The sequence below is a fragment of the Lonchura striata genome, chromosome 1 (assembly GCF_050655825.1).
Source record: "Lonchura striata isolate lonStrDom1 chromosome 1, ASM5065582v1, whole genome shotgun sequence".
Classification (NCBI taxonomy): domain Eukaryota; kingdom Metazoa; phylum Chordata; class Aves; order Passeriformes; family Estrildidae; genus Lonchura; species Lonchura striata.
This window is the reverse complement of record NC_140703.1, coordinates 31,440,102-31,460,408: the sequence shown is the minus strand read 5'-3', so window position 1 is coordinate 31,460,408 and position 20,307 is coordinate 31,440,102. Positions and strand designations below refer to the sequence as shown.

At 47.0% G+C, this 20,307-nt stretch overlaps 1 protein-coding gene across 1 annotated transcript; it reads left to right on the top strand.

Annotated features, from left to right (window-relative positions):
• The first annotated feature begins 5,922 nt into the window (after positions 1-5,922).
• Positions 5,923-20,306, top strand: LPCAT3 (lysophosphatidylcholine acyltransferase 3). The gene is made up of 13 exons (XM_021549118.4): positions 5,923-6,056; positions 14,339-14,446; positions 14,560-14,666; positions 14,816-14,909; positions 14,993-15,030; positions 16,080-16,258; positions 16,663-16,771; positions 17,424-17,510; positions 17,798-17,964; positions 18,562-18,709; positions 19,225-19,383; positions 19,492-19,618; positions 19,747-20,306. The coding sequence occupies exons 1-12, from the start codon at positions 5,960-5,962 to the stop codon at positions 19,606-19,608; spliced, it is 1,410 nt and encodes a 469-aa protein (XP_021404793.3). The 5' UTR covers positions 5,923-5,959; the 3' UTR covers positions 19,609-19,618; positions 19,747-20,306.
• Position 20,307: the final 1 nt, after the last annotated feature.

Genomic DNA, 20,307 nt, shown 5'->3' with positions numbered 1-20,307 from the left:
CAGGCCACAGGCAAAGTGCACTAGCACAGCCCATCTGAAAGAGTCCTTCATATTGTCAAGGGAGAGAAACACCTCCAGATGAATCATAACTGACTTCACTGTAGTCAGGATAAAGGCTTTGCATGAAGAACATGCCTAGTCTGTTTTCTTTGTCAAAATGAGAATGGAAAGAGAAAAAAAGCCAGTGTGTCATCTCCCTTCTGATATCTCTTGGGAGCACAGCTCAATGTTTTGAACTGGAATTTTGGGAACAGGAAAACAGTGATGAAAGATGCACAATAAACCACAGGCAGATGTTTTCTGCTCTGAGCTGAGCAATGTAAAAACCTGTCAGTGACTCTTCAAGCCACAATCATATTTGAAAATAGGCATGGTGGAAATAAAATGAGTGTGAACTGATATATTATGCATGTCATTTTATCACACGGGAATTCTGTATTTTCATATAAATCTGACTCAACTCCTCTGTAGCAGTGGTTGATTAATATGTGTATGAATATTCATAATTCTTTAGAAATTAATTAAGAAATATGCATTATTAATAAATTAATTTATATTAATTAAGAAAAAGATTGCTGAAGATAGTTAAATAAAGAAGCATCTGGTCACATATCTGCATAATGCTAACTATGCAGAAGGCTGGTAATATTGATGTATATTTACACTGAATATATGTACAACATTTGATTGCATTTTCTTAAATCTGTATTGTTTTTTCAACTCTTAAGATGAAACAGTTAGGTAATATATTTCACCATTTGCTAGAATTATGTCAGATAACAGTTTTAAAGAGGCAAAATCATGTAATTAAGGTAATAAGTTATGACATTAAATTCACCGGTGCAATATAATTCTCCTCAGAGGCACACACATTCTCTTAAATTCTTAAATTATGTGACCACATACTATTTTTCCCAAATTGCATTAGACAATCCTTTTCTTAAAATGACTCAGAGCTGTGTAGCTGTAACCTTTCTGCCAGCACAGTAGTGTTCCAGGTTTCATAAAATTACCATTTAAAACAGGCTTGACTTGCTTGTCTTCTCCCAGGAAGTTGGGCAAAAAAAGTTTTTTCCCAAGTTCTTAAGAAAAGATCTCCATCTGGAAACACTGAGTCAGAGCATTTCAAAAAAGGGCATAAACATCAAAAGAGAAAACAACATTAACTATGTGAACCAAGGGAATATAAGTGGCAGGGAATCAAGGATATACAAGTAAGAAGTAAAATACCCTCAATTTACCAAGAATCTGGCAGTAATTTGCCTGTTTCCCATTCTGAAAATAAGAGGGTTCTGTGGGATTCTGGCATGCTGCACTTCCCACCTCCCTTTTGTGACCCAGGCCAGTTTTGCTGCCAGTCATTAAACTGGGAGCCTGTGATAAACCCCAGGAAAACTCAACAGTGCAGGTGTGTTCTGGCTCAGAACCATTCGATACAATTTGCTGATTTCCACCTCTGCAAATCATACCAGGGGGATTTTCACCAGAGTCTGTTCACCTCTTTTATTCCCTCCATCACTGAGTCCCATTGCAAAGCTTCCACCATCTCCCAGTAAAACCTGTGGCTTAGGAACACTTTGCTCAGTGCACTGTACCACACTGAGATGCCTGTTGATTGCCTTCCCCTACACCCTTGGGTGTTTCATTCATTACAGTAAAATATTCCTAAATACTTGTGCTTTCTTTCACTGAATTATTTATTGGTTTGGGTTGGAGGGGACCTTAAAGGTGATAGAGTTTCAACCCCCTTGCTATAGGCAGGGACATCTTCCACAGGACCCTGGAGAGACTCAGAGCCCCATCCAACCTGTCCTTGAACACTCCCAGGGATGGAACATCCACAGCTTCTCTGGGAAACCTGTGCCAGTGCTTCGCCATCGTCACAGTAAAGAATTTTCTCCTAATATCGATTCTAAACCTAATTTTCTTCAGGTTAAGGCCATTCTACCTCATCCTATTACTATTTGCCCTTGTAAGAAGCCCCTTTCCAGCTCTCCTGTAGACCCTTGAGGCACTGGAAGTTGCTATGGTGAGGAAGGACCCTGCTCTGATTCAGGCTGGGCAACCTCGACTCTCTCAACCTCGAAACCCCTTGGAGAACGCGCCGGTTCTCCCGGACTGAAGTCCCGTCTCGCCGGTCCCGGCGGCACCGAGAGGCGGCAGCAGAGACCGGCGGGTCCGGTGGAGTCCCGGCCCCGGGAGGGTTCCGCCCGGCCCCAGAATGGGTGTCGTGGGGGTGACTTCCCGGAGCCGCCCTGGGTGACAGCTCCTGGTCCCGGCACCGGGGCCCCGGACTGCGCTCCCCCGCCTCGCCGAGCGGGGCGGCGGGAACGGACAGAAACGGGTCTGGCGTCGCACGGGACAAGAGGAGACGGCCTCAAGCTTGCCAAGGTTGAGCTTGGATATTAGGGGAAATTTCTTCTCTGAAAGAGTCGGATCGAGCATTGGGACAGACTGCTCAGGGACATGGTGCGATCACCACCCCTGGGAGTGTTCAGAAAATGTGTAGATGTGGTGCTTAAGGACACGGTTTGGCAATGGACCTGGCAGTGCTAGGTTAATGGTTGGACTCAATGTTCTTAGAGGCTTTTTCCAGCCCTAATGATTCTCTGATTTATTTGTTCAGTAATCTGCACACTGAAAAGGTGACATGATTTCAAGCATATTATTCTTTTCCTGCCTCCACATCCACCAAATTCCAGTTTCTCCTTCTGTCTGGTTTGTCACTCACCCATTCCTGGCTTTTTTTCCCAACTGGCTCCACAGCCACCAACTCAAATTTCATCCTTCTAATGAAAATTTATTTTCATGTCCTTCCCTGCCTGTCATTCCAAGCAGTCTCTCTTCTCCCTCTATACTTCATCTCTTGCTAGTGGTTATTTCTCTCTCCATTTCTCTCTCCACCCTCTATGCTTTTCCCTTGACATGGTTGTTGACAGCAGCAGACTTCTATTGTATTTAATTTTATTCTGACTCCGCCTTTTCCAGTATCTCCCTCCTCCCCATCAGTGTTCAAGCCTAACCCCACTGCCCAGACAGACACCTTGCCCCAAGTAGCCAGCCCCTCTGGCATGGCCTATTGATCAGGATAGGTTCCTGTGCCTGCCTGGGAGAAGAGGCACTGCCAAGGCAGGGCACAACATTCCTGTCCCAGCTCCTCAGCATACAAGAAATGGTCCTGGAAGGAAAGTTTTTCAGGAGCTCCGGAAGAAGCATCTAGGATCTTGTGGCTCTGGTGTGTGGGAAAGCTGCATGAGCCACTGGAACACAGTCAATGGAACCGGATTTGCTGAAGTTTCAGCAGCTGCATTCCCATTGTGTCACACTGAGCTCATGTGAACCTCAAGTTTCACATTAATACCCATGTAATGTTATGAAATTATGCTATATGTAAAGGACAGTAAATCAAGAGTTTTGGCTACAGCTCCTCCTCTCAAGAATAACACTGCCCTGATTATTAAAATAATAATACTACCATAAAAGTAGTGGTGGACTCATCGTGTTCTGACTCTTAAAACCTACTCTCAGAGCTGTGTTCTGACTCCGAGTGACTATCCACCGTTTAATCTAAACAGGTCAAATATAGCAACATTTCAAGCAACTGGAAACAATCTTGCAATGGAAATTGTTAGGCAATCTCACGAACAGATGCTGCTTCTGAAACTCTTCTCTGACAGCAGTAAATTACAGAACTAAGCAGATAAATTCTTGTCAAACGTGCCTTGAGCAGGGTCAGACAGCCATCATGCTCACATAGGACTGATTTACTTGGGAAAGTGGCCTAAACACCATAAACACACAACTGAATGTGGGAATGAGAGACAGATATGCCATGAAAAGCTACTCTTCAGAAATTGGCAAATTTGTCCACTAGTTAGGTTGGGCAAATACAGAAACCTGTTTATAGAGTCTAACCTGACAGAGTCAGCTACCCAGGAGGGTTTTTAAACCCTTGCTATTCATCTTGGCCTGAAACCTTGCACCTTACATTGCCTTCAGAGGACTTCTGGAGGAGAAGACCAGGCTCTCCCCTCCTTCATGCACTTCCTCACTCCCCAGTGCAAGAGAAATGTGAACCAAATGGAAAGAGCCCAGTGGATAGGTGACTGGAGTTTTGTTTTTGAGAAATCTGGATTTGTTTAGCCTGGAAAAGAGAAGGACAAGGAGAGGCAAGGTCTTTAGCCTAATCTCCTAAGTAAATGAGGTCTATGTGACCATGCTGCCAGTCAGTCCCTTTCCCAGTCAGATTTGATAAGAAATGGCATCTAGCAGGTGCTGGTGCTGCTGCCTAAGGGGTGGTGATAAGGAGGACAGACCAGGATAAAGAGGATGATTCAGCACTGGTTCAGGAGCCCAGAAAGGCTGGGAGCTTTCCAACCATGAAAATGTACAGCAATTATCCAGGCAATGCCCTGAGCAAATAGCTCCAGCTTTGAGTCCTGCATGTGAGCTGCAGTTTGGGTCAGAGAAATCCAGAGGTCTCTTTTCATGTGCACCTTTGTATTTGCCCCTCAGGTGAATTTGTGCAACCAAGTGACCCAGCAGGAAAATGGTAACACAAACAAGGGAAGAGAATCACATCCATTGCACCCAAAACTTCAGCTGAGGGGAATTTGGTGTGCGCACATGGACAGCTGCATGAGGCAACACACCTAAGAGGCAGCCATCCAGCAGCTGAGTTATGAGGAGTCTGTGCGTGCCCAGCTGCTGAGTGACTAGAGGTTCACAGAATCCCAGAATTGCTAGGGTTGGAAGGAATTTCTGGGTATCCAGTCCAGCCTTCCTGCCAAGACAGGGTCACTTAGAGCAGGTGACACAAGAATGCATCCACGAAGGTTTTGAACATCTCCAGAGAGGGAGACTCCACAACCTGCCTGGGCAGCGCATTTAGCACTCTGCCACCCTCAATGTAAAGTTCTTCGCCATGGAGGTGGAACTTCTTGGTTTAGTTTATGGCCACTCCTCCTCTCCCCGTTGCCGAGCACCACTGACACCGTGCGTGCTGCTGTGGCACGCTGAGCCGGGTGCCACAGGCGCAGGGCAAAGCACGGCTGTGCCAGAGTGCCCGTATGGGAAGCAGGTCCCTTAGGGCCACGTGTGCCAAGCAGCGGGGATGTGTCCTCCGGGAGCCGCTGGGCCACTGGGACCCGGCAGCGCTGGGGAAGCTCCGGCAGCGCCCTGCGCTGAAGCGGAGGCCAAGAGCAGGAACGGGGCTGTGTCCGAGGCCACGGCTGAGGCCAGGGCCAAAGCCAGAGGCAGCAGGCGGGACCGGAGGCGGAGGCAGGGCGAGCCCCGGCCGAGCCTCCGGCCGAGACCCCGCACGGCGGCCGAGCCCCCGCACCCCGGGGCCGAGCTCCGCACCCCGGGGCCGAGCCCCGCACGGCGCCCGAGCCCCGCACGGCGCCCGAGCCCCCGGCCGAGCCCCCGCACCCCGGGGCCGAGCCCCGCACGGCGCCCGAGCCCCGCACGGCGCCCGAGCCCCCGGCCGAGCCCCCGCACCCCGGGGCCGACCTCCGCACCCCGGGGCCGAGCCCCCGGCCGAGCCCCCGCGCGCCGCCCCCGCTCCCGCCCTGCCCGCGCGCGCCCCGCGTCCGCGAATAACCCCGGCCCGCCCCGCCGCTCTCCTGTCCCGCCACAGCCAATCGGGAGCCGCGCCCCGCCCCGCCCCTCGCGCCCCGCCCCGCCGGGCCCCCGGCCCCGCCCCCGGCCGCCGCTCCGCCAATCGCCGTCCGGCGGGGCCGGCCCGCGTCGCCGCCCACCCGCGGGTAACCTTTGCCTTAGTGCGCGCAGGGCCCCGCCCCGCCGCCACCGCTGCCCAATCGCAGGCGCGGCGGGGCGGGGCCGGCCGCGCCGCAGCCAATGGGCGCGCAGGGGGCCGCGCGCGGTGCGGGGGCCGCGGTGGCTGGTGCCGCTGCCGGGTTCGGGGCGCGACCGGCCGGCGGGGCGGCCGGCGGGGAAGATGGCGGTGGCGGGGTCCGCCTGGAGCCTGGCGAGGCTGGCCGAGGCCCTGGGCTCGTCGGAGCAGGCGCTGCGCCTCATCCTGTCCATCCTCATGGGTAAGGAAGGGCGGGGGGCGACGGGGCTGGCGCCCCGGGCGGGGCTCCGCGCCCGCCGTGCGAACGGGCGACCCCGCCGCCGGCGTGCCGCGCCACGCCGCGCGCCGGCCCGGGGCCGGGCAGCGCGTCGCCCGCGCGGAGCGGCACCTGTGCCAGCGCCGCCGCGCCAGGCCACGTGTGCGCGCCCGGCCGGCGGGCGAGATCCCGCCGCACCGGCGCCGCCCGGGCAGCCCGCGGAGTGCCCCGCAGCAGCTGCCCGGGGCCAGCCCTCGGCCCGCCCGGGAGCCCGCTCGCTTTCCCCGCGGGAGGTCAGGGTGCGGTCCTGGCAGGCCGCCTGTGCACGCAGGGCAAGGAGGAACCGGGGGTGCCTGCGAAAGACACCGATTCGGGTCCGTGTCCCGGGCACGGGAACTTTGTTCGCGATTGTCCCGTGGGTGCCCGGTGGTGCGTGTGCGTCCAGTGCCCCGTGAGCGTGTGTCCGGAGACGTGGCCGCTCGGGAATGTCCACGGCCCCGCAGGTGTTGCCCCGTCCGAGTGCAGGGACGTCACTGTCCGGGGACATCACCCCTTGTCTGCGGCAGTGGTGGCACGGTGAAGGAGAGGCGTGTCGTCAGGGGCACGGCCAGGCAGAGCGAGCAAAACCTTCCAGCTCGCTGCCAGGAGAACTGGGGTGATGTCCTGCGCTCCACCTGCAGCGCGAAGTGTGTTGCAAAACACAGGGTGCCTGCGCTTATGTAAACATGAGATGCTCGAGTTCCATGTGGAATGGTTAAGGCAGGGCTGGAGTTGTGATGTGGGCTGGTGATTGAGGGGGAGGTTGTAGCTCCCAAAACATTAATTCAGCTGTGTGTATACATCCTATCTGTGTAAATCACTGCAGATGCTCAGGGAAACTTTGGGTTGTGAAAGCATTTGATGGTGTAGTCACCTAGCAGAAAGGAAATACAAGCTTTTCTCTGAACCTTGAAAGTATATTTGAAGTGATACAGCCACTACTGTGTCATCTGTCACAATAAAGTTGCTTTGGCTAACTAGAAGTATAATATTTTTAAAGGAAATGCAAGCAAGAAAAACTGTCACTTCATAACCATGGTCTGCATCAGACTTATTTCTGCATGATTTAGTTTATGATGTGTGAGATCAAACTGAGCAAAACATTCTTCCTGTAAAGGGTCGATACAGGAGACTGAACTGGTTATCGTTTTGAACTCAACGTAGAACTTTGTTAAACCAAACTTCTATAAAGAAAAATATGAAGTAATAGGAAACACACGGGCCATGCATACAAGTGAGCATTAATTAGTCTAGCAGCTCCACACCTACCTCCAAAGGCGAAAAGTCCTGCTTCCCTTTCTCCCACGTCTCTCTCTGGTCCTTTAATTGTGATCTGATTGAGTTTACGTGTTTGGCAGCAACCTAAACCAGAAAAAGCAGACAGTTCACTATGAGGTTAGTCACCTGGATCAACCAAGGGACCAGTCTAACGAGTGCTGATGCAGAAAAGGCCCTAGAAATTGTGTGTGGAGGCAGCCACCGCAGAGGGATGGCTCTGGAGAATGCACCACAACTGTACTCTCTGAGTTGATTCTTGCTAGCAGTAAGTTGGGACACGACATCTGGGAGGGTGTTTCCTGCTCAGCGCCTTATGGGTGAACAGCACCAGTTCTTTGGAATGAGCAGCAGATAATTATTGTCCTAATGCTGATAAGAACTGCCTGCTGCAGAGAGCAGATTAAGGAAGCGTGAGTCTCCTGTGTGCTGTTACAAATGTTCCATGTGCAGTGTTGACAGTAAGCCACTGAGATGCCACAGTGTCCCCTCCTGAGGTAGGCCACTATCTGTTTTGCATAGTCTCAATGGATCTTTAGAATTTGTATTAAAATTCTGGGGAGCAGGGTCCAGAAGACTGCTTACTTCTCTCCCCTGCATGCCTCAAATGCATAAGCTAAACCAGGAGGCTGGAGCTGTGCTTTTCCCTGTCCTTTCTCCCTAGCTCAGTATCTTTTAATTAGATGCAGGAAAGCATAATTTCAGACAGAAAGGCTTCAGGGTATGCAAAACAGCCTTGCCTGCAATTTGGCACTCTTGCAGGTCATGTAGGTTGAACCACGCAGGCAGAGGGGACTGACTCCAGCTCTCCTGCTTAATGGATGGGTAAGCACTGGGTGGTAAAGTGTTGTACCTGTACCATTGCTTTAAAAGGAAGGGCCAGACACTACTCCAGAGCAACATGAGAGGAGTGTGCTTTCCTTAGCCCTGCACAAAGGAATGTTCATTTAATTGCAGCTTAGTTTACAATCCTTTTAATCTCATTGGTAATGTAACTAATGCTGATGACCACTTCATAGGATGGCGTGGGGTATAAATGAAAGGCATTTCTAAAAGCTGTAAGTGGCATTAGGATATTAAGTATGGCTTTTCCTTCACTTCCTCCATTTCAGGTGTTTACATAGATTCAGGAAGAAAACTATTTTTTTTGGCTGCAGCTAATACTGCTGAATTATTTCAGAACAAGACCATGAAGGTGAAGCATTGTTCCAAAGGTGGACTAAAAAGTTGTTGCTTATTTCTTCCTCTGTGATGCAGTTTCCCATCTACACTGTGCAGTTTTACTGTGACAACAGTTTCTAGGGTTTCACTTTCAGAAGATCACCACAAACCGGTAAAAATAGTCTTCTGAAAAAGAGGAAGAATCACAAAGGACTTCTTGACTTCCTACATTAATTTCTGAAGAAAGCTGAATTATTGTTGAAAAAATAAGTCTGAATTTATTATCTTGATTCAGAATAAGCGTTCGCTTAGTAATGATCTGAAATAACCAAAAGAGGTCATTTAAAACTGTTGGCATTCTGACATAACTGAAAAAAAAAATAAATACAGGCTAGAATAAGAGAAGGAGAAAGAACATTCAAGAACTAAAACTAGAGTAGTCCTAAAGAGCACCACGTTGTTTCAGTGAACAAGTAACAGCACATTGCTCAGGAAATTATAGGGATTTTAGTTACAGTTTTGTATTTAAATCAGAGACAGGTTTATACATGCTGCAATTTTTAAGCAGAGACTACAGCTAGAATAGAGTCCCTTACCTGGATTGTACAAGATGAAAAACTTACTGCAGACTTCCCCCACGTAAAAATTTGCATAGGCAATCTTTGAAGAAAGTATTCTGCAATTTGGCAGCAATGCCAACAGCAGGAACACCTGAAGCACAGTTCTGGACCCTGCCACAATAAAAATTGTGATATGTCAGTACACTAATATCTGTCAATCATATGAGAATGTCTTTGAGAGATGAACTCCAGCTTGCACCCTTCAGTAGGTCCCAATGTTCCCACTGGAACCTGGAGCTGCTCCAATGGTGTGAAGGAGATAACAGGGTGTCTGTGCTGCTGCTCCTGTCCTCACATGAGAGGGGACAGATTTCTTTCCTGCTGTCACCGCTCAAAGCATAAGCCAGGGTACAGGAGACCTTATGGCCCTGTGCATTTAATACTTTATGTTGCTCATGTTTCTTGCATGGCTGTACAATCCCAAGAATTAAAGCTATTTATCTGACCATAGTATTACACAGTGCCTTGCGAGCTACCTGCAAAATATGGAGGGGAGCCAACATGCTGTTTACAGCCCTGAGCCAGGAATGACCCTGCTGGTTTGCCCAGACCTGCCAGGAAAAGCACTGGGAAAGTGCTCTTTCATTCCATGGACATAGCAGGGACCTGCAGAAAGTAACACATTCTTACCCAATGGGTGCCAGAAACCTACTGCTTCACTTGCAAGTTGGCTTACCTCCCCGTCTTCTACCTCTCATCAATTTTTTTACATGCTCTGCTTCATGCTTCCTGCAACCTGAAGATTTTTAGGCTCCCTGAAATTCTTCTTGTGGTCAACCAAAGCTGCTAGCTTATCCCAAATCAAGTTCCCAGCTGGTCAGCCAAGCAGGAACCTTACTACAAGGGCCCATGAGCAACTGATTCGGATGGGTAAGAGATGGGAAAAGTGTTAAGAGGCAGCAATGTCCTGTCATAAAACCAACCCTGAGTCACAGAAAACTCATGTGCTGCCTTGTTTAAACTCTGAACTTCAAATAATACATCTTATTCCTTAAATAATAAAAAAAATAGATGGAGTTGAGTAATGCTACACACTGCCTGTGTCTACATTAGCAAGAAAAATGGTGCAATAGGAGCAGACCTATAGAACAGAATTGTCTGTGGGTTTTGAGCATTTGCTTTGGATTTGCCTCTGTCAGCTCATACACACTTATCACCCATTGACTGGAGTGTGTTTTCAGTTCAGTTTCATGTGAAGAGAGCCCTGTTCACATGTTTTGAGACAGTTTTGTTATGCAAACTAAAGCACCATAAGTGGACTTTAAAGGTAAACTCTTGAGCTGAATTAAAATGCTCATGTTTATGCACCCAGTGTTAAACAAGGTGTGGCACTTTTGCAGTGTTAGAAACAGAAAATAATAACTTTGAAGTTAAATTACTAGGTAAGGCTGATATTTTAACACTTGTTTTCCCCTGTTGTCCCATTCCTTTTTGTTTTAGCATTCTTATAAAAAAATTGAGACAATTGCCCTGCTGGATGTTAACAACAGAGGAGTTAAATGTTCAGCAAAAGGGAGAAGAGGAAAATAGAGGTACTGGCTTGAAGATGAGATAGAGCTAATGCATATAAAAGAGGAAATAAAAGGAGCAGAGATGAAAAGAATGTTTCCACTGTTCTTATTTGCAGCTTTGTCTCTGGAAAAAGAGAGATATCTTAATCACCCAGTCCAGAAGATGGCAAACTTGACAGCACTGTTTTTGCTTGGGCTTAGTAGAACTTTTCTCCTGCCTAATCCACTTTCTTGATTATTTAACTTTTGCTCAGTTAGATTGTATCTGTGGACAAGGCTGGGCTTTGTGCAGTGGCCCATTACTCTCCCAAATGGCCATAGCCAAGAAGCTGAGCTTGTCCTTTCCTTCCATCTCCGTGGTCCACTTAACCAGAGGTCATCCTCTTGTGCCCGTGAAGTAATAAAATAAAAATCATCTCAGTTGCTAATTCCATTCTCTAGAAAATGTGTCTAGAGGGAAAACCCAGCTCTGTGTGCAGGCTGTTTTTCAGCTCCGTGGTGCATAGGGAAGAATAAGCTTGGATCAGAGATTCCCTGCTGTTTTCTCCAGGAGTCTTGCAGCCGCTTTCCCGCCTCGGTCCACTCTGCTTAGGGAGCCATGAAAGAGGAGTTTGGCAGTGTGGGAGCTGCTGGGCAGAGCCTCTTGGCAGCAAGGATCAGGGACTCTTGTCCTGTTGCTCTGAATGACAGAAGCAAAGCAGCGCAGCGTTTCTTGCCACTGGCATATCCAAAGGTGACATCCAGCTTGCCAGAAGGCAACCATAACTCCAAAAGCTGCTGTGCTAATTCAGGCTGCTTCAGGGACGTGGTAGTAGGGCAGGAGTACTGGTGTTGTTATCAGCAGAAATTGTTTGTTGTTTAATAGATAGTTTATCAGTGTTCAGAAGGGCAGAGGCCACATCAGAATGACCATTGCTACCCCGAATCCGCTGCTGTTTGGGGGTTAAAGTTTGTATCTGCAGCGTGCAACTGGCCCAGCTGTAAAACTGAGAAAATTATCCCATGCAGCAAAACAGTAGGTAAACTGCAGTCCAGAGTACTAACAAGTTACTCTAGATATCAGAAGAATTTAGGCTGATGTTGTGACTTTTGAACTGGAACAGCAGCCACATAATGCAAGACCAGACTTTATAGTTTCTAAAAACATGGATGCAGTATGTATTATTAGTAACTCTCTATTTGCAAGGGTTCATAATTCTTTTTCCTTCAGAGCAGCATTACCCAAACCATGACATGATCTCCTGCTAAAAAGGAGCACAGCTGACAAATGAGACAGGTCTCAGAAAGAGTAGGAACACTAGTTACATTATAGTATTCAGTCATACTTTAATTATGCCTACAGAAATGGCTAGAGGGGGGGAAATGGTAGAAATTGACTGTTTTGCAAAGTATTAGTGTTTATTAAGAGTGGGAGACCCTGTAAAATGAAGGTTTAAAACTATGCATATTGATGAACAGCAGTAAATTGTGCTTTGCCTGTGTTTCTGATTTTTCTCCCCTTCAATCAGAAGGGGGAAACATTTTTCCACAGTAAACCTCAGCTTTTTAACTTTTGATCTTATCTTATAGTAAAACTTCATCTTTTTTACCACTTTCAATTTCTCAAAACCAGTTCTTCCTATGTTTATTAAATTCAGCAGGAAGATTGGCTCATGAACAAAGAATCCCCATTTGTATATTTCTGAGTAAAAGGCCAGTAGAAAATACTAGTTTATTTTTATTTTTTTAATCATGTGAATTGCTCTAATTCTCTGAGTTACTCCTGTATCCCCAGAGAACCCATGTGATGAACTCTCTTTGCCAATTCCCTCTTTCCCCCTCAGCTGGTGTTCAGGGCAGCAGTGGGGTGGAATGGGACAGAAGTGGGCCGTGTAAAAAGCATGGAAGAGCGGGAAGGGAGAGAGAGGGATGGCTTGGGTAAGGCATTTTATAGGGGAGTTTGGAGCTGCTGTTTTGGAAGGGAGAGCAGGCTGGATGTGCAGGAGGGAGGTTGCCAGGCTCTGGGAGCAGAGAGCCATGGTATGTGGGGCTGGCCAGAAAGCAGCCTGTGGTGAGGAAAGCGTGGGACACAAAAGGAGGAAGGAACAGCAACAAGGAGGCAGGGAAAACCGAAAGAGGGGTGGCAGGAGGCTGAGGAAATGGGGTGCAGCAGCTCGGTTTCAGGAGGCAGCAGGTACACATCTGGACACAGTAGAACATGAGCCCAAAAGGATTTAGAAAAGAGTCCCAAAGTCCCCAACTCCAGGGCTCCCTCCCAAGGGATTTGCGGGGATGGAGAGGGCCTTAAAATGGCTCCAGCCTGTTAAAACTGCCAGACATGTATTTAAATAACATGACAGAGTTTCTCATTTCCTCTCACAGTAGTGACTAGAGTTGGCCTTGCTTATTGGAAGCCTTCCATCCATCATACACTTCTCGGCAGAATGTGCATTTCATCACCTTTTATTACTGCTCCATATAAAACATGACCACCTCCTGCTACTACTGCTCCATTAGTGCACGTAGCAGAGCTCCATCCACCCCTCCTGGTTACAGCTAGGAGGAGAAGTAGTGTGGTATGTGATGAATTTCCCCTTATTTTGAGTGGGGTAAGAGAACACACAGGCTTGCAAAGTAGCGCAATAAAGTTACAGAAGGCCAGAATTAAAGTGACTTCTGGTATTCCAGTTCAGCACCTTGTGCACATGGCTTTAGAAACATTAATTGCAATGCTTCCTGTGCCACTGTATATTAAGACATATTGTATTTACTGTCTGCTACGTGGCAGTGTTTATTGCATGCTTTGTGTAACTCACCTAGACAACAGAATTTAATTGAATCATGGTGTTCTGTGTGACACTTCTCACTGTACTACCAGAGTGTTTCACAAATGTTTGCTTCTCACTTGAGCCACAGATGAATAATCTGGAGGCATTCCTAACTTAGACTAGAAGTTACCTCGCAGAAAATGCAAGGAAAAAACCCTTCCACTTTTCTTAGCTGCTCCATATGAAATGCTTCTGACTGATTTTTTTTTTTCCAAAAATACCACATGCGTAGTACCAGTGGATTTCAGTTACAGCTTTGTGTACCCAGTAGTTCACAAATCAGATGCAAATCTGAAGTTCCAGAGTTAGAAAAGCAAGCATATCTTATTGGAGGTCACCTGAGGAGCTCTGAAATTAAAGCTGAAAGAACTCATTGAGGTGGGAGTGGGACTGGGGTTTTTTGGATGTTGTTATGGTATTAACCATAAAGTTTTTCCCTTCCCCACCCCTTTTATTTTTTTTTAATATAGCTTCTTGCCATGTTCATTGTATTTGTCACATAATTTGGAAATGAATCACAGGCTAAAGTGTGATACATGTATTTCAGCATTATCCATCTCATATATTGAATGAGGCCAGGAAATGTAGTCCTGCCATTTTTTGCACTTCAATTTCAGTTTTACTATAATTATGTTCCTGTTGAAGTATTTTCTTCCATACAGAGTAATTAATCTGGAGTCTGTCTCCTAAGATGCAAATGTAGTATCAGGAATTTACACCACACCCTGTGTTGATAATGTGTGATGTAAAGTACATGTTCCTAATGACATGTTCAGAAAAGCTGTAGTTTTCTTCATGACAAATACTTGTCTAAACTTATTTCCAACTCTTCCTTTTTTTTTTTTTTCTCTCAGGATATCCTTTTGCCTTGTTCCAGCGCTATTTCCTCTTCCAGAAGGAGACCTACCTCATTCACCTCTACAATGTCTTCACAGGACTCTCAATTGCTTACTTCAATTTTGGTAAGATGAGTTTGGGAAGAGAGAGCTGCCTGGCCCAGGGCGTGCTGTGATTTGGAGGACCTATACATGTAATTTCTATTTCTTATCTCTCTCTTTCTTTTTTCCACCCACAGGGACGCAGTTTTTTCATTCCCTGCTATGTGTCCTAATCCAGTTCCTGATACTGAGACTAATGGGTCGCACAATCACTGCTGTCATCACCACATTTCTCTTTCAGATGGTAAACCCTCTTTCTTATTCCCTGGGTTTATAGAAGAGAGGCCTCTGTTCAGTTTGGCACTTCAGTAGCAACTGTGGGTGAAAAGTGGAGGCAGATCAAAACCAGCTGGAGGAATTAGTTTGAATAACCCAAACAATGGTTTCTTTCAGACATACCTTATGGCTGGATATTACTTCACAGCCACAGAGCATTATGACATCAAGTGGACAATGCCACATTGTGTCTTGACACTTAAGTTGATTGGTGAGTGACACCTCTCTTCTCTCTCTTGTGCTCTGCGAGCTGTGCCCACTCCAGGGCTTCAAGTCACTCTTTCTCACCTCCAGGTCTGGCCATTGATTACTATGATGGAGGAAAAGATCCGGTGAGTTAGACACCATTTCTCCGTCATTCCATGCTGTCCCAGTGAGCTAGAGATCAGAAAACCAAGTTCAAAGGATGTGAGTTAGCAAGCTGCATTGTTAGGTAAAAACCACAGCTGAGAGGGGAGCCTCTGGGAGTGTTTGAGGGCACTGAATTCTAGACTGGAACAAAATCATTTGGAATAGAAACAGAAGTGACTAGAGATGGACAGAAATTGTTCCAGTTATGTCAGAATATTACTCTGCACTCTTCCAAATTCCCCACCATCTCCTTCCCCCAAATCTATTGCTTTAGATTCCCAATCCCTGATGCTCTGTGTCTTGTGGGTGATGTACCTTTAACTTGCAGACAATCAGTACTGGATCTCAGTTCCCATCTGCCTTTCCTTTGATTAGTCTTGCCACGTGCTTGTCAATGGTTGCCCTTTACCATTTGTTAGGACTCTGTTTCTAGCTCAGATGAAACAGAGAAGTTGCACAGCAGTTTGTGGGAGAGGGCACTATACATGCTACAGTCCCTCAATACTGCTTCAAGTACCTGCATTCCCCATCTCCTGTCTGAGGCCTGACCAAGTCTGTAGCATCCATGGAATCACTGCTGACTGCAGGAAAATGAGGTCAAGATGAAACTTCCTGAGCTGAAGCTTCAAGTATTTAAAAACAATTTTTGCACCAAGAAGTAGGAATTGTAGCATGATAAGGTCTTGGGAGAGTACATGAAATTGCAGTCAGGGACTGGAATAGATCAGATACAGTGCTCATACTATTCCTATCTTCTGCCAGGGATGCATGTCAGTGGATCCCTTCCATGTTTGGAGCTTATTTGGGAAGAGACCTGTGCAGCTGGTCTCAACCATTGGATCTTGTTGCTGTTTGGAGGGGGTAGACATAGAGAGGGCTGGGGAGAGGAATGGACATGAAGTACCAAGTGTAAAGTTCCATGTCCATGGGGAGCAAGAATGGAAACCAGTAAGGAGGCAGGGTGAGGACATAACATAGAGAGCTGGATGAAACTCCTGGGATGATGTTAATGCCGCTCCCTTTGGTGCAGGAGTTCCTGACCCCTGAGCAGCAGCGATTTGCTGTTCGGGGGGTTCCTACTTTGCTGGAGGTCTCAGGATTCTCCTATTTCTATGGTGCCTTCATGGTTGGGCCTCAGTTCTCCATGACAGACTATCAGAAACTGGCAAGGGGTGAGATGACTGACGTTCCAGGCCAGAGACCCAATAGGTAATACAAAGCTGCTTGGCTTCCCCCCTTCTTATGATCCGAGAATGCAGAATCCTCCACGTTCCCTGCAGCAGACTGCCTTCTTACCTGGACACAGAAATACTGTGACCAGAAGTGATTTACGAGACAAGGCAGTCTTTCAAAAGTCACTCGTAACTCTGCTTCATGTCCCAGCATTGTTCCAGGGCATGAACATCAACAACCATTTGACATCTTTAGTACAGACTCGGTTCCAACCTAATGTTTGCATCCCAGCTTCCAAACAGAGGCAGCTGCTGCAGTGGAATGTGGTGTCTCCCTATCGCTGTCTCCCCTACCTCCTCCTCTCCACCAGTTTTTAAAACTGTGAGTTTGATGGTCTCTTTCCAAGGCATTTCTTTGACCTTTGTATTTTTCTTTCTCAGTTTCATGCCTGCTCTCAAGCGTCTGAGCCTGGGTCTCTTGTTTTTAGTGACCTACACTCTGTCAAGCCTGTACATCTCTGATGAGTACCTCACCTCAGATGATTATATGGTATGTATTCACATGGCCTAGTGGGGTGTGGAAGAATTCCACTTCTCTGGTGGGCACTGGATCTACAAGAGTGGAATTATTTTTTAATTGCTTTTTTTATTTTTGCCTCAATTTAAAAATAAGTCAGCAACTAGGGATAAGATTTTCCACAGCTAATTTAGCTTTACCACCTGTCCTGATGATTCCATCTGATGCAGAATAGGAATGGGAGAACTGAAACAAATGAAAACTTTTACAAATAGATGATTAAATGTTGCTGTTGATTTTGGAACTCTAACATATATATTTTATGACCTTTTAACAACTTTCTTTTTAACCATTATGTGCAAAGAATTTCACTAGAGTAACTTGTAAGGCTTACCATAATCTTTTATGTTCTTGGAAAGCTCCTAGCAAATAATTTCTACCGGCAGATTATCACAAGCATTTTGATTATGCTAATCCCAGAGTCTTCCCAAACTCTACCTATTTCAGTACAGCCAAATATAACCAAAGGAAAGAGAATGATGTGTAAGTTTGCAATAAGCCTGGCAGCCCAGTCAGTATGCCTTAACACAGATTAAAACAAAAGACAGTGATGAAATACCTTGTGCCATTATTGCCACTCAACTCCAGGTTTTATTTTTACTCTGTTTCACTCTTATCTCTGCAGGAGAAGCCTTTCTGGTTCCGTTGTGGTTACATATTGATCTGGGGAAAAATTATACTCTACAAATACGTAACTTGCTGGCTTGTTACGGTGAGTCTAGATGTCGTTCCAGAAGCAAAAGACAAATTAAAAAAGGTCCAAGCCTCTTGGACTTTGCACTAAATGGAAGAAATTCAAATATCTGGAGATCAGTGCAGGTCAGTTCAGCTTGCCTTCAGTTAGCATAGGCTAGCTAACTAAAAGGCAGTTTTTAATCCAATTGTTCCATCTATAGCGATGCTCTCAGCACAGTGAGAGTCAGCATTTCCTCAGCTCTGCTTCTCCAGCAAAAATAGGGCAATATTTTCATCTTATCTTTCTTGTGCATTTTTTGACAGGAAGGCGTCTGCATCCTTGTTGGTCTGGGGTACAATGGGAAAGACAAGAATGGAAAGCCTTTGTGGAATGCTTGTGCCAACATGAAGGTCTGGCTGTATGAGACAACACCTTTGTTCACAGGGACCATTGCTTCTTTCAACATCAACACCAATGCTTGGGTTGCCCGGTGAGCAGGACAAAATTCTCCTTCTATAATGTGTCAGTTCTGTCCTGTCAGCAGAACCAAGACCTTAGGCTAAGCAGGAGCATTAGAGGAAGAATCTTCCAGTTTTCAGTTTGTGCACCTTTTCCCATGTTTTGCTGCTGTGCCCTTTGAAACAGGTTATTGGGGTACTGGGTTAGAGAGATCTATTAATTCACCTGGAATGGCAGTTCATTAATAAAGGTAAACAGCTGATGGCAGCATAGACTAGAATGGGACTACAGTGAGCCCTTGGGGCTGCCTGCCTGCTCAGCCAGCCACAGAGCTGCTCTGACAGCTGCTTCCTGCATCGTGGCTCTTGGTGCTCCCCACTCCAAACTCAGATGGGTTTTGGTTCAGCACTTCCTGGGACCCACAGCTAAATTGTACATAATGACCCCCTTCTCCTCCTTATAGCTGGGATTTCTTTAAGACTCTTTTGATGTAGGTTTTGCCCTGGTCATGCTGTTCTGGCACCACGGGGCATGCAAAGGCATCGGGTCCTCTGGGCCCTTCATCCCTGACATAGCCAGGGGAGGGCAGAGAATAACTTGGAAGCACTTTTTTTCTTTTCTGCTCTAGCTACATCTTCAAGCGCTTGAAGTTCCTGGGCAACAAACTGCTGTCACAGGCACTGGCCCTGTTCTTCCTGGCCATTTGGCACGGGCTGCACTCTGGCTACCTGGTGTGCTTTCAGATGGAGCTGCTTATAGTCATCGTGGAAAGACAGGTGCGCTGTGTCTGACTTACCAGAACAGGGGGGCCTGTGTTAGCCTCTTGCCCTGAGTCTGGGAAGTGCCACGCTGAAGGCTTTACTTGCATTAAATATGAAAAATAGCTGCTCACTTTGGAATTGGTTTTCAAGCTTGGCAGGTTTTTGATCTCAAGAGTTCAGTAGGTTGCTGCCTTCTGCGTGGGCAAACCATAGATATACTGCAGAAGCTGACAGGGAAAGAACTGGAAAACTTGGCATAGGAGCAGAGGGCAGCTGAAGTGCTTGGCAGCTGGAAAGATTGGAGGACAAACACATGAGCTGAATGCCTCTGTTTAATCTCCTAGTACTGACAGAACAACATTCCTTATTAAAATGTATTTTCTTAAAACGTATTTTGCTACTTTTTTGAGACTATCTGCTTACTAAAACACATCTTACACAGCTGGAAAGAGAACTTTGGCTCCAGAGCCTGCATATACAGCCACAGGACACTCAACTGTTAAGAATGATGGTTTTTTTCTTTAAATTAGGTCATGAACCTTGTTCGGGACAGTCCTCTCCTAAGCACTTTGGCCTCCATCACTGTCTTGCGGCCCATCTTCTACGTGCTGCAGCAGACTAACCACTGGATGTTTATGGGTTACTCCCTGGTGCCATTTTGCCTTTTCACCTGGGACAAATGGATGAAGGTATTTAGTAGCTACAAACAGACAACCCCATGTGCTCAACCCTGTTCCCTCCATCCCCTCCCCTGTGTTCTTGGTTGCTGATCCCCAACCCTGCCTTTCCCTTTACAGGTGTACAGGTCTATTTATTTCTGCGGCCACGTGTTGTTCTTCACCTTACTGCTGGTGTTGCCTTACATTCGCAGATTAATTGTGCCACGAAAAGAAAAGCTAAAAAGAGCAGAATAACAGCCAAAAGGTAAGGCTGTATGAGATAGAGACCAGGAGGTAAAGTGGGGCAGCAATGCTGCAGCCCAAGGTGAAAGGCAAGGTGACAGGTAAACATCAAATCAACCGAAGCAAATATAGGGCTCCTCTGTTTTTCAGATTGTACCACCTGTGCATTCGTAGGAGTTGATTTAACACTCCGGAAGCAAAGCATCACCTGCCACGTTTGCTGTGTTGAAGTATGACTATTTTTCAACGCAAGGAGGGGGAAGGAGAAAGCACAGGGTCAGAGACCCGAAAGGAGGGGATCCGAGCGAGCCTCCTTGAGACCCTCCACCTTCTGTCTGTTGCCTTATCTCTGCCGCCCCGCGGCCGGCACTCGTCTCTCCGCTGACACCGGATGATTGTACCACACTCACGGCAGGTGCTGCGTTGGATTGGAGCCACCTTCTGACTTTTCTACGTTTGTCATCTAAGATAAAAATTGCTCCTGGTCTTTTTAACATCGGCTTCAGCTCCTTTCCTCTTGGGTGCTTCGGTGTGGGAGTGTGAACTGTCACATGCCACCGAGCAAGGCGATTCTACAGGACCAAGTGACACCAGGGTGAGCAGGGCACAGCTAAGAATTCCAGCTCTGTGACAAATTTGGGCCAAGTCCCTGCTATAAGGGGATCCAGCCTGCCCACATATGAAAAGTGAGAAAGTAAAATTCACAAGCAC

What these genes read in the sequence shown, in the direction of transcription:
- LPCAT3 (XM_021549118.4), top strand. Translation starts at nt 5,960, where the DNA reads ATGGCGGTGGCGGGGTCCGCCTGGAGCCTGGCGAGGCTGGCCGAGGCC. An exon ending in CTTGACACTTAAGTTGATTG is followed by an intron (nt 14,910 to 14,992) that starts GTGAGTGACACC and finishes TCTCACCTCCAG; the next exon opens with GTCTGGCCATTGATTACTAT. An exon ending in TCACCTCAGATGATTATATG is followed by an intron (nt 16,772 to 17,423) that starts GTATGTATTCAC and finishes TTATCTCTGCAG; the next exon opens with GAGAAGCCTTTCTGGTTCCG.